Source organism: Grampus griseus (genome assembly GCF_964374135.1).
Source record: "Grampus griseus genome assembly, chromosome: 8".
In the NCBI taxonomy this organism is placed as follows: domain Eukaryota; kingdom Metazoa; phylum Chordata; class Mammalia; order Artiodactyla; family Delphinidae; genus Grampus; species Grampus griseus.
Window position 1 is genome coordinate 63,026,308 of NC_139002.1, and position 13,877 is coordinate 63,040,184.

The following is a 13,877-nucleotide window of genomic DNA, read 5'->3' on the forward strand; positions in this document are numbered from 1 at the left end:
TGTCACCTCCTCAGAAAGGTCTCCCTCACCACCCTATCTGAAGTATGTGTTCTTTCCTCCACTCCCTCCCACTCTTTATTTTCCCACAAGTTGCCTTACTTTCACTTCTTCACAGGATTAAAGTCTATTTCTAACTCTACGATTGTTTGTTTATTGCCTATACACCCCTCTAGACTATGAGTTCTGTGAGTTCAGAGACCATATCTGCTCTGCTTCTCCCTGTATATCTAACCCCTAGTGCAGCCTCTGGCGCATAGTGGAATTTTTCATGAATGACTGACAGAGTACATTCGTCAATATCAGGCCACTTTCCTCATGTTCTGCTGACAAAAATGGCAAAGCGCAAAAGTATAAACTGAGTAGAGCGTGTAATGGTGTGAAGCCAATGGAAGGTCTCTTGTCCCAGCTCTCACATTCCTCAGAGCCTTACATTTAGACTTTTGAGCTTGTCTCTGAATTAAACAATCCTTAGAGTCGCAGAAATACTCTGAGAGAATTGAAAGAAGAAGACAATTTGAGTCTTCTAAATTTGAGTCCCATTACTGGCCGCAACTCCAGTAAGTGGCCCACTAGGATTAAGTGCTGCAATTACTCTAGGAGAAGCACAGTTTTATTAAGCTATATATTTTTATGTGTTGAGAGCATTGGTTAGATGTAAACATTTAAAACATAATTTTTTGAATTACTCTTTTAGTTATTTCTTCAGATTTTAATGAACTGACAGCTTCAAAAATGGAAGTTGCCTAGACCTCTCTCAGCTTCCATGAGACCCTGAAACCAGGTGTAAATGTGTATTTTCTCTACTGAGATTTAATGATCAGAAACTATTATGTCCGTGGCATTTATATATTTACTGTAGACACACGTATTAAACATTTGCTGTGTGCAAAGTTCTGTGTTATGTGCTGGTAGTAAAGAGGGAGAAAGGATATAGCTCTGGCCTTGAAAGGGGAAATACACAAAAGAGCACCAGTTACACATATTAAAGTGCTGATTGTTCTTTAGAAGATTAATCTGGCGAGAGTGTATAAGATGCGTGGGATGGGGTGAAGACTGGATATAGGGCTCCAGTTCAGACCTGTGATGGTGAGGGCCTGAGACCTGTGATGGTGAGGGCCTGAGACCTGTGATGGTGAGGGCCTGAGACCTGTGATGGTGAGGGCCTGAGACCTGTGATGGGGAGGGCCTGAGACCTGTGATGGTGAGGGCCTGAGACCTGTGATGGTGAGGGCCTGAGACCTGTGATGGTGAGGGCCTGAGACCTGTGATGGTGAGGGCCTGAGACCTGTGATGGTGAGGGCCTGAGACCTGTGATGGTGAGGGCCTGAGACCTGTGATGGTGAGGGCCTGAGACCTGTGATGGTGAGGGCCTGAGACCTGTGATGGTGAGGGCCTGAACGCAACTGGAAGCAGTGGGAGTGCAAAGAGGCATGAGATGTGAGCTACTTAAGAGAAAGTGTTGGTGGACATAGGCTCATTTTAGTAACGGGATAAAGTATTTGACGATGACACCAAGGTTTCATGCCTTTTTTAACTTGGGGGAGGGTGGGAGCAGGACACGCTTCAGTGTATCCAGCTGCACTTAACCCCACACCTCCACCGTCCAAGGCCTGATGTCTGCATCTCCGTTATCTCACTCACTCTAAAGGCCTCCGAATTCCAGAACCAAGAAAGCCTCAGATTCCCAGTTCCTCCTGCCCTTGTAGTCAGTTAACTGTGTCTATCTGCTACTCCCACTTCTTCTGTCTGTTGGTGGTTCAGAACAACCCAGCCCTCTCCTCTCCATCACAAGGGAAGATTCCAAGAAGGCCTGTTTCTTCTGTTTCCAGATTTCCCTGTCGTGACTCGAACTTTGTAAAGAAACCCGTCATGGTTCTGAAGTCACAATGTCCTTCTGTCTTTCCTGTCTTTGGACCCCCTGAAGCCTTGTAAACACTGGTGCCCCAAACCAGGGAAGGGACAGGCCAAGTTTCCCCTCTGAGATGGGGTCCCTGAGATGAGAGAGGGTAGAAGAGTGTACACTTGTCCATGGTTGCAGGGGAAGTCCAGCGATGGGAGGGATGCTGGAGGTTCTGAGCTCTGGTTCTTAATAGCGCCTGGAACGGAAGATATGGGCATGTATGAGGTGAAAGCTGCTGGGACAGAGGAGCTGAAGGTCCCATCCTGCTGGAGAGCTGGGAGCCAAGAGGAAAACTTAGTTAATTTCCCTGATGAGGTCTAGAGCATCAGCTGGGAGGCTGAGGCCAGGTTAAGTAGATAGGCTTGGCTCAAGTGCTATCTCATCCGTGACAATTTCCCTAGCCAGAGGCCTTCCTCTCTCCCTCTCCCTAACCTCCGGTCAGTTCTTATCCCCCTCTGCCCTGATTTATAGTCAGTGTATGACTGTCTACTCCTGGCAAGGCACTTCCTTGAAAGCAGTGACTAGGCTTTGCCCCTCTGTCTCTTCCACCCTACCTGACCCCTTGCTTCACACATTCAAATTTGTTGAATTGCAGTAATGTCCTCTTTCTTAAGATCCAGTGGAGGTAGTTGGCTTCCAGACACCTAGTTGGTTTCGAAGGTGTACTTTTAGTATTTAAATTGCACCCCTGACTAACTAGATAGCACTCAGAATGGCCCATCGTAGGTGGGAACTGACTCCAGGCTCAAGTAGGGCCCTTGTTTGAATCCAGCCTGGAGAGAAAAATCAACGGCAGAGGAAGCTGGAGCTGGTACCAGCCACTTATGGCCTCTGCATATGGCTGGATACTTGCTGCTTCCTGCCAGACCTTTCTGCCCAGAGATCCCAATAGAGCAGGATTAAAGCTGTATTCTAGCACTACAGAGGCTCAACATCTAGGCAGGGGACGGACCTGGCGGTACTAGTACAGAGAACCAGTTGTAGGTGCCTAACAGCCTTCCCCTGAGTCTCTTCCTCCCCCGTGAAAAATCAGAAGATCCAGAGAAAACTTAAGATGGTGGGTTTCTCTGTAAGAAATTTAAATCCCACGAGAGAATCATTCACACCACACAGTTTTCGCACATGTGGGAATGTGTGTGTCTGGGTGTGGACTGTGTTGGCTGTGACAGGTTCAAGTGACAGCCCTGTGCTTGTGCTCTTGTTGTACCATGTGGGTGATTAGTAGTCAGGAGGGTATTTTAGGACGAAGAGGAATGTTTGGCATCGCAGCATCTGTATGACAAGGGAGAATAATTTCAAACACGTTTCGGGGCCTATTAATCCCATTTTTATGTCTTTATTTCATAAAGTAGTCTTAAGAAAGGAAAAGAAGACAAACTCTGATCTTTACTCTGCCTCTTCAGCTATTTACCAACCCCTCAGAGACAGCTTGACTGTTCCATTTCACCTTTTGGTGGAGAGAGGCTATTTTAATTAAGGTTATTGAGAGACTGCACAAAATACAATATAATGGCTCTGAACTCTGAGCTAAAAACAAACAAAAATAACCTTCAAGACAACTTTGTATGTAATGACTACTTCTCTCAGTTTGTGAGGACCCACACAAGGTAAGGCAAAGAGAATTTCAGGGAAACTTTTAACCCAAACCAATAAGTTTATAGGGTGAAGAGTAGATTCGGATATAAATATTCAAATAGCAAATATTTAATTTGCAAATATCAGTTTCCAGCCTTCTCTAACTGAATCCCTATATACATTTATAGGAGCTTACCTTTAACTTTTATACCCTCAGTGTTTGTTAAAGAAATACAACCCTTCCTTCTCATCACTCATCACCCACGTGGTTCAGCAGTAGCACAGCCACGGAGCTGGCACTCGCACCTGTCAGAGTCAACAGAGTCCCCTACAAGCAGACACATCCTGTGACGTACATTTCCAGAAGAGCAAAAACTGTGTTCTCGTAATGAAATGATTTGATTTGACCCAGTAAGAATATGCAGCCTTAGTAGGCTAAAAGCCAGTGACAGGAAATTCTGTGTAATTTAGAGGAAGATCCATTCTTTTTCAGATAACACCTAGCTATTTCAGCTTCAGGATGATACTGTATATCAAGGCGAATCATTTTATTTTTTTAAACCAGTTTGTACAAATCTTTACCTCCCACCAGCTGCATAAGCTTCTTTAATGGCATATTAGACAGTTTAGAAAGTGCATTAAACCTTTAAAGCGCCGAGGTCGCACGTAAGTAAGTTCATCTCCTGATGCCAGGCCTCAGTTTTGAGCTTCAAGCCTTTGAGCTTCAGCTTACTTGCATTGATGAGCATTTTGAATATAGGCCAAAAAAAAAAAAAAAAAGCCCACAGGTCTCAGCTCTTAACAGTGTGTTCGTCAGTCTGCCTACGTCCCAGGCACAAGTTTCTGAAAGACCTGGAGCTAATGAGGTTATAACTTTGTTCCCTCTTGCTCTTCACTCAAGGCATAATTCAATCCGAAGACAACTCAACCTGTCAAACCCAGACTTCAATATCCAACAGCTTCAAAAACAGGAACAGTTGACTGGAATTGGTCGAATTAAACCGGAGTTATATAAGCAGAGGTCATTGGATAATGAGGACGGGAAAAGGAGTAACAGCAAAGCCTGTGGGAAGCTGAACTTCATTTTAAAATATGACTGTGACTTAGAGCAACTCATAGTGAAGATTCACAAAGCTGTCAATTTGCCCGCCAAGGACTTTTCTGGGACTTCAGATCCTTATGTCAAGATCTATTTGCTTCCCGATCGGAAAACAAAACACCAGACTAAAGTTCACAGAAAGACCCTGAACCCTGTGTTTGATGAAGTGTTTTTGTTTCCGGTTCCCTACAATGACCTTGTAGCTCGGAAGCTTCACTTCTCTGTCTATGACTTTGACAGGTTCTCTCGCCATGACTTAATCGGCCAAGTGGTGGTGGATCACTTCTTAGACTTGGCTGATTTCCCCAGGGAGTGCATCCTTTGGAAGGACATCGAATATGTCACCAATGTAAGTCTAACATTTCTTCATTTTGGTTGGGGGAAGGGCGCTTCTCGGTCAGCATGCAAACAGATTACTTATACCTTATTTTATTTTATTTTGGGGGTGGCAGGGTATAAAATTTATCTCAATGTACTTAGAGCTGTCGCTTCAAACCTCCTTGTACCTTTCCAGAAACAAGTCTTTCACAATATTCATTTTGCAGTTTCCGGGAATTACTCATGGAGGCAATATTAATAACATTCTCCCTTTTCTACTTTCTAATTCTAAGCAGTTCCCTAATAGGCATTAGATATTATCTGTCCTCCTTACCTCATTTTCTTTAGAGCTTTCTTAGGTTGTTTGTGCTAAATGGATCCTGGCATCCTATTAACTGTTATCTGCAGCTGAGAGACCGTTGCCTTACTCGCTGAGAGCATTAAGCTCTTGCCACGTTCTCAGGTCAGCTCAGCAGCATTTCCCACGATCAGATCTTCAGCTTTCATCCCAGACATGAGAATGATTGGGAAGAGTTGGCACCATATTTTTAAATACAGAATCAAAGTTACAAGGAGGTCCGTCTGAAAAGATCTACAGATATTGGCAAAACTAATCTATACAAGGTCAAATCCTGTTTAGAGCTCAGGAGAGAGGGCAGAAGTGCTACGTAGTGTTGCCATATACCCGTGTTTACATTTAAACATGATATTGCAGCAGTGATGTTTTTACTCCATTTGCATCCTTTTCACTGTCTGCAGAGGTGTATTGATGCTCCTGAAATAGAAAGGAAAATTGGACTGTCTTAGGGGACTCTGATATTTTAAGGCCACTTGTTTCGTTTCCCTGTCCAGATTGGCTCAGGGAGCTTTGTGAGCTCATCTTCTGCGGGCGATATCGTTCTCTTTCTCTGTCCTGGCATCCAGGACAGCAAGCACCATCACCCTTACTCCGCTCGGGTGATGATCTAGCTTGAGTTTGGAGCCCATTTAGTGAAAGGCTCTCACTCTGCTCAGGAGGAAAACACACAAAATCTCTTCCCAGTGACCAAATACCCACACTGATACTCTCTCATCTCAGCCGCTTTTGTGAACTGGGGACTCACATTCCAAGGGACACCTTCCCTTCACATCCTATGAGATACCAGTGCCAGCTTTGTCCTGCTACTCAAATAAGCAAAGTGGAACGTGGAGTTTTGCTGGCCTTTATCATAATGACTAGGAAAGAAAAGAAGGAGCTGGAAAAGGCGCAGAGAACATCAGATGGTGAAACTAAGGTGATATGGGAGGTTGGGGAAGGAACAGATCTCTTCAAACTTAAAAGGTGGTGATATCTGTAAACCCAAAAATGGATGCTGTGGGTGGCAAGGATTGTATCCCACATCCCAATCGCCAGAATCAGAAGGCAGCTTTAGAAGCTTTAAAGAAACAGAATGGGCAGGCTGCTGATATTAAGGGATGAATGGCTCAAGAATGAACTGTCTCACTGGAGTTCTTACCAAGTCCCCTGAGATACTGCTGGCCAACGGTGATGAGTGTTGGTAGAGAGAGGTTGGTCAGATCATCTAGTGTGTGACATCATTTTATATTTTTTGACTAATGGATTCCGTAAAATAATAGCTGGCGTGGTCATCAGAAATCTCAGCAGGGATCCTGCTGTGAGTTGCCTTCTGAAGACTTTGTGGAAAGAGTAACACTGAGTGCACAGTGGCTGATAAAAATCTGGATAGGGCTGATCCCTGGTGGGCAGGTCTCTTAGAGCTGTTTCCCGTGGGATGAGAATATAGAATGACAGCCTGCAGAGACCTTTTGGCCCTGAGATCACTGCCATTGTAGCACTCTCCTGTGACGATGAGTTTTCCATCCAGTGACGGAGAATCCTGGATTTCCACAGAGCTGAGGAGAATGTGAAATTATTTTCCAAGGAGGAAAACCAATAAGGCTAAAAGCCTCGAAATTCTCAGTTGTTTCCTCAGGCAAACAATAAATATTCTGAGCATTGATCTAAGCCTTTGGATGGCTAGCAGGAGAAAGGAGGTCCTGGGAATGGAATTACATGTTGTTTCATAATCTGCCATTAAAAAAAAATTCCATTTAAAAATTGCTATTTGGGGCTGTTTGTGCTTTTTTGCATGTGACTTTGTACAGAGACTGAGAATGAAAGTCTGAGATTTACCAAGGTTTCACTTTTATAATATAGCATATATGTCACACAGTGTATATGCTACACACGTACAGACTAATGAGAGAAATTAAAAGAGTAGTCACGACCCATCCCTCAGCTGAAGAGCAGAGTACCACCAAGTACCTTGCTGGTGACCCCTGGGTTGTCCTCCCCTGTCACATTCTCTCTGCCCATTCCTTCCAAGAGGAAACCACTATCCTGAATTTTATTTGTAAGACAATGTATTGTTCAGTTTTGTCTGTTTCTGCTTTTCATAGCTCTTCTTTGACTTTTTTTTTTTTTCAGTCCACGTTGATTTTGACATTTAGCAATAGAGATGAGTGGAGCTCTGGTTCATGTATTTTCATTACTGTATAAAATTCCATTGTGTTATATACACAAATTAGCTCTCTTGTACTGATGATATTGGGTTGTGATTAGTTTTTTATGATTCGGAATAATACTGCAGAGAACATTTTTATGCACATCTCCAGGTTCACAGATGCATTAATTTCTCTAGGGTGTAGCCCTGATAGAGGAAAAGTACACGTGTTCAAATTTTCTAGGCAATGCCGAGTTCATTTTTCCACCGTGGCTGTACAAGATGACCCTCCCACTGTGAGGTATGACAGTTACTAATGCTCCACAGTCTCACCAACTCTTGCAGTTGCCGCATTGTTTAATATGTGTGCATGTGCATGCACGTAAAATGGAATATGATTTGTATATTCTTGGCCACCAAGGTTAACCATCTTTTGATATGTTCATTGGTCATTCACATTTCCTTTCTTGCTAAATGTTTGTTCAGCAATTTTTCTTTTTTTTTCCTATAGTTTTCTTTTTCCTGTTGACTGATATATGTTCTTTATATAGTCTAGATGTAATCCTTTGTTGGTTATGTGTATTGCAAACATAGTCTCTTCATTTATAGCTGTCTTTATGCTCACTTGATGGTATTTTTGATCAATAGAGGTTCTTATGTTTAATGTAGTAAAATGGATCAATATTTTCTATTATAACTTAGCACTTTTCTGTCTTGTTCAAGAAATCCTTTCTTACCCTATGTCATAAAGATATTTTTCCTGTATTTTCTATTAGAAGGTTAAAAGTTCTGGGGCTTCCCTGGTGGCGCAGTGGTTGAGAGTCCGCCTGCCGATGCAGGGGACATGGGTTTGTGCCCCAGTCTGGGAAGATCCCACGTGCCGCGGAGCGGCTAGGCCCATGAGCCATGGCCGCTGAGCCTGCGCGTCCAGAGCCTGTGCTCCGCAACGGGAGAGGCCACAACAGTGAGAGGCCCACGTACCGCAAAAAACCAAAACAAAACGAAAAAAAGTTCCGCCTTTCCTATTTACAATTTTAGTCCACCCAGAATCCAATTACATTGTGAAATGTAATATAGGCCTCCTGTATTAGCTTGGGCTGCCATAACCAAGTATATAGACTAGGTAATTAAAACACCAGGAATTTATTTCTCACAGTTCTGGAGGCTGAGAAGTCCAAGATCAAGGTGCTAGCAGATTCAGTTCCTAGTAAGAGCCTTCTTCCTGACTTGCAGATGGCTGCCTTCTTGATGTGTCCTCACATGGTGGAGAGATGGAGCTCTGGTCTCTCTTCTTCTTCTCGTAAGGACAATAATCTCATCATGGGGGCCTCACCCTCCTGATGTCATTTAAACCTAATTACCTCCCAGAGGACCCAAATACCATCACACTGGGGGTTAGGGCTTCAACTTATGAATTTTGGAGGGGCACAAACATTCAGTCCATACGACACCCATATTTCTTTTTCTATGTGGATAACCAGTTTTCTGGCATATTTTCCCAATAATCTGCAGTGTATGCTCTGTCCTGTATAGGTCTCTATATATGAAGAGTCTGTTTCTGGATTCTCTTTTCTATCGATTTTTCTATTTGAGTATCTCTACCAATAGCACTTGTAAATTAGTATCATTCTATGATAAGCTTTAACATCTGGAAGAGAAAATTATCCAGCCTGCTTTTTCTTCAGTTCAGTCTTGGCTTTTACTTGACTTTTCTCATAAATGTTAGAATCAGATTGTCAAATTAAAATTTCTTTCTGGTGTTTGGACTTCTATGAAGTCTATAGATAAATTCAGGGAAGTTTTACATCTTCTGTGATATTGAGTCTTTCTATTCATGGTCATAGTGCACGTCTCCATTTATTTAGTTCTCCTTTAAAGTCTTTCATTCGAGGCTTATAATTTTCTACATGAGGATGTCTTTCATGTATTTTGTTAGTTTTATTGCTAGGTATGTTATTTTTTGTTATTTTCAATAGTATCTTTTCTAAAATTGCATTTTCTATTGTTGCTATATAGTTATGCAGTTTAAATTTTATATATTTATCTTCTATTTGGCAATCTTTTAAAACTTATTACTTATAATTTATAGATGCTTCTGAATTTTCTTTGTAGATAATCAGTCATGTGAGTTACGATAGTTTTGTTTGTCTTTTTATAATCCGTATACCTTTTATTTTTAATTTACTGCACAGACTAGGATTTCCCTTACAATGCTCAATAATAATTGTGGTAGTAGTCATCCTTGACTTATTCCTTTTAAATGGAATGTCTTTAACATTTCCATTGAATATGATTTTGCTACAGATGTATCATGGTTGTCTTATCACATTAAGAATGTATCCCTCTATTCCTAGTTGACTAAGCCTTTTATTAAATTGTAGTATAGTTGATTAACAGTATTGTGTTAGTTTCAGGTGTACAGCATAGTGATTCAGTTATTTTTTCTGATTATATTCCATTATAGGTGATTACAAGATATTGAATATAATTCCCTGTGCTATACAGTAAATCCTTGTTGCTTATCTGTTTTATGTATAATATTTGTATCTGTTAATTCCATACTCCTAATTTGCCCCCGCTTTGGTAACCATAAGTTTGTTCTCTATGTCTGTGAGTCTGTTTCCATTTTTTATATAGATTCAGTTGTATTATTTTTTAGATTCCACATATGAGTAATACCATATAGTATTTATCTTTCCCTGTATGACTTCACTAAGTATAATATTTTCTAGGTCCATCCATGTTGCTGCAAATGGAAATATTTCATTATTTTTTAAGGCTGAGTAATAGTCCATTGTATGTTTACCACATCTTCTTAAGCCAGCCATCTGTTGATGGACACTTGGGTGTTTCCATCTCTTGGCTATTGTAAATAGTGCTGCTATGAGCATAGGGGTGCATGTATCTTTTCGAATTATGGTTTTCATTTTTTCTGGGTATATGCCCAGGAGTGGGATTGCTGGATCATATAGTAGCTCTACTTTTAGTTTTTTAAGGAACCTCCATACTGTCTTCTATAGTGGCAGCACCAATTTACATTCCTACCAACAGTGTACAAGGATTCCCTTTAACTCAGCCTTTTTATCACAAACATTCACTTTATCAAATGCTATGCTTGTGAGTTTTTGGGTTTTTTTCATTTTAACCTACTATTTTGGTCAATTAGGTTGATCATTTTTCTAATTTTGAGTCAATCTTATATTCTTAGTATGATCCAGACTTGCCTTGATCTATTGCCTGTTTTATACGTTGCTGAGTTTGGTTTGCTATTTTGTTTAGCATTTTTTGCATCTGTGCTCATGAGTGATATGTGTAATTTACTTTCTTGTATGGCTCTTATCTGGCTTGGAATCAAGGTAATTCTTGATTTATAAAACTATCTGGGAGAATTATTTTGGATACCTCTCATTTGTTCCTGCTCAGGGCCCCTGGAGGCTTTGGGGGTTTTTGTTTATTTTTCTTCAAACTGAAAAGGGCTCCCTTAGTCTCTGGCTTCTGATTAGTTCAGAAAATAAGGAAGGGGAGAGAGTGAGGTTGGGCTGTTTATTCCCCTAGATGCCTTCATTGGAGTATCCATAGGCTGGCCGTAACCTTCAACTGAAAGCCATAGTCCTGAATATGTCTTTATTTTGCTGTTGTTCTTAGATTGTTTTTCTGGGTATAAAAATTGGGGTGTGGGGCATAAAACTCTCAGCTACTCTGATTGTAAAACGATCATTCCATAGTTTCCTGACCTTCAATTGCTTCAGAGAAATCAACGTTTAGTCTAATATTTATTCTTTTGTATGTAATGTTTCTTTTCTTTCTTACTGCTTTCAAGATCTTGCTTTCCTGTTTAGCGTTTTATAGTTTAACTATAACATTGATAAGTGGGCATTTATTTTTATTTACCCTGACTGAGATTTATTGAGTTTCCTGAATCTGAGATTGTATCCTTTTATCAGTTCTGGAAAAGTCTCAGTCATTTACTTCTTTCCATTTGTAGAAGTGTTATTTGCTGCATTTTCACATTTGCCTAATATATATTTGATAGCCTCTCTTTTTTTAACATACTTTCAATTCTTTTTTTTAATTTCTTTTACCATTTCATACATAGGCATTTTTATATTCTGCTGCTTATCATGCCAGTAGCTATAATCTTTGCATCTCTGATTCTTTTGTTTGAAATTTCCATCAACTCTTACTCATCATGCATTGTTGATTCTTGGACTTAGTTATTTGTGACTGTGAGCTCATCTAGCTTAGAACTTTATCAGTAGACATTTTCAAGCTTTGAGTTTAAAGTGCATTCCTTCAGAGATGACTTGTGATTTCTTCTACCAGGTGCCTAGGCAAACTACCGACATGGAATAACTTTAAATTTTGAGCTTGAGGGTTTTTGGACAATGAAGTAGGCTGGATATAAACTCCAACTGTGTAAGTACAGGCTTTTATTAATGGTTAGAACCTGGAAGGGGTTATTTTTTCTTGCTTTACCTAGATTAAGTCCAGGACAGGATGTATTTCCAATGTCTACTTATTTAGGCAGAAGTTCTGTTTTGTTTGTCCTTTAAGGATGTGACCCTCAGTCTTGAGGACTCCAACCTTTACGTAGGATTCTCCCTCAGTCCGCTAAAACTCAGGCACTAAGCCACCAGAGATTCACATTTACCTCCATTCAAACTCCAGCTCCACAACTTACTTACCTCTGTAGATTCATGCTTTCTCATTGTTTCCGGCACTGAAAAATTCCGTTTTTGTTCTATCAGCCCTGCTATGCGTTAAAAAGGATTTTGTAATCTAGTATTTTTACTGGGAACATCCACCCTATATTTGAAATACTGTGTTCTATATTGCTCAAAGCCTGTTCAAAAGAGCAGTTTTTACTTGTACTAACTAAATAATAATCTATGTATGTATATATCTATTATTTATTAACATAACTAATAATATATGTTAAATGCCTTGCAATCGAATACGAGAAAGAGCCTGAAGAGGTCCTGTAATCTAAAATCCTCATTTAGCACATAAAACTGAAGTGGAGGGCCACTAAGAGAGTCAGCCAGGGTCACACAGCTGAATCATGGCCAAACAGGACTTAGGAGTGTTTTTCAACAGCCATTTCAGTCTGTTCATGAAAACGTGTCTCAAAATTATCCTATATGCTGGTTTACTTTTCTTTCCCCTTTTTTTCCTTGTTAACTTGTACTAAGCTTTTAGATCCCAGCTTAAATGCCCCTTCCTTGGATGACTCTTATATGAGCCCTGGACTAGAATAGGTTTTTCTCGTATATGCATCCATGATATTCTGTAATTCTATTATTATTCGTAATGCCTTTTTTCTTCCATATATGTAAGGCTTTAAAATGCAAGTTTATTTATTCTTGTTATTATGTGAATGATGTATATGTTTTATTTATTTAAAAAATGTTTAGTTGAAGTATGATTGACAAATAACATTACATTAGTTTCAGATGTACAACATAATGATTTATATTTGTGTATATTGTGAAATGATCAGCATAATAAGTCTAGTTAACATCTGTCACCATACATAGTTACAAATTTTTTTCTTGTGTCATTATACTTTCTAATATGTATTTGTTCAATTTTCTTTCTTCCCTATTAGACAGTTTTGTGAGTGCAGAGACCTTACCAGCTTGTTCATTACTCTGGGCTTAGCCTCTAGAATTGTGTCTGGAAGTGATACTAATTAATAAATACTTGCTAAATAAAATTAAGTTCCTCATGAGGGGCTAATTTGGTGAGGCTCTAGGGACTGGTTTGGTTGGGGGGGTGTTATGCGGAGCTGAATCTATTAATTGATTTTTTAAATTTTGTTCGTTATTTCTCTAAGGAGATTATGAGTTTTATAAATGTTAGCAGTCAAATAAAAATTAATCCTCACACCTTCCTGTGAAGGAACAAAAAGGCAATTATTGAGTGTAAGACCGATAGTTTAATTAAACCTCTCAACTATTGAAGCCAGATCCATCAATAATAATATATAATGCATTTCTGTGGGATGTATATCAGTCAACAAGAGAGGAGATAGTATCTGGGGGAAGGTCCCAGTTGTGAGGGCATGAGTTTAGTAGGTCTGGGTGAATGTTGGCTGTTGTGCCTTTGCTCTTGGCAGTTTTAGTCCCCTCCGCTCATCACTGGCTCCCTGGCAAACAGGCCCTGAGCACTTCAGGAATTTCTCTCCATGGCCCACTTAGAAACTGGTTCTGAGACTTTCTCTAGGACCTATGATCATCTCAGCTAGACTCTGCTTTGGAGGAGATGCCAGAGTTCTCACACGGTAACAGTAGAAATCACAAGGTTCCCTCTATGCCAGTATTGATCCCAGTTCATAAAAGGGAAGGGTACAATTTGCAGCAGCATAGACTTTCTTTTAATATTATGAATTTTAAAACCTTGCATTTCCATGAAAATTAGACTTTGTGAGCGGTTTGCAATATTTTGCAGTGGTTGATTTAGGAATTTCCCTGTTCTGTCTTCCAGGGCCCTGGGGCCATTT

General features: G+C 40.3%; 1 protein-coding gene across 1 annotated transcript in view; it reads left to right on the plus strand.

Moving 5' to 3' along the window:
• SYT9 (synaptotagmin 9) overlaps positions 1-13,877 on the plus strand; it is a gene marked incomplete at its 5' end in the record, with an annotated part of 188,177 nt that overhangs the window by 62,832 nt on the left and 111,468 nt on the right. Inside the window, one exon of the mRNA XM_082660438.1 lies at positions 4,377-4,923. Coding sequence (XP_082516564.1) covers positions 4,377-4,923 — 547 coding nt within the window. The remainder of the gene's footprint in view (positions 1-4,376; positions 4,924-13,877) is intronic.